This window comes from Ogataea philodendri (genome assembly GCF_020536065.1).
Source record: "Ogataea philodendri strain CBS6075 chromosome Unknown scaffold510, whole genome shotgun sequence".
NCBI lineage: Eukaryota > Fungi > Ascomycota > Pichiomycetes > Pichiales > Pichiaceae > Ogataea > Ogataea philodendri.
This window is the reverse complement of record NW_025763921.1, coordinates 1-278: the sequence shown is the minus strand read 5'-3', so window position 1 is coordinate 278 and position 278 is coordinate 1. Positions and strand designations below refer to the sequence as shown.

General features: G+C 39.2%; 1 protein-coding gene across 1 annotated transcript; it reads left to right on the top strand.

The window, feature by feature from the left end:
* OGAPHI_003181 (uncharacterized protein) lies at positions 1–278 on the top strand (the record flags this gene model as incomplete). The annotated part of the gene is made up of 1 exon (XM_046204132.1): positions 1–278. A coding segment is annotated over one exon (278 nt), but the record flags the coding sequence as incomplete, so codon positions are not given.

Here is a 278-nt window from a genome sequence, read left to right as displayed (position 1 = left end):
CCAGCTTACCAAACTATTACAAGATGAGATCATTAGCTTACTTTAAGACAGGTGATATTCATTTTACTGACAAGATTGATACTCCAAAGATCAATAATGATCATGAATTGATGATCGATGTGGCATGGTGTGGTATTTGTGGTACCGACCTGCATGAGTTCTTAGAAGGTCCAATTTTCATGCCAAAGGATGGGGATACACATTATCTTTCCGGACTTGATCTACCGCTACCAATGGGTCATGAAATGTCATGTATTGTGAAGGAAGTAGGTAAGGGT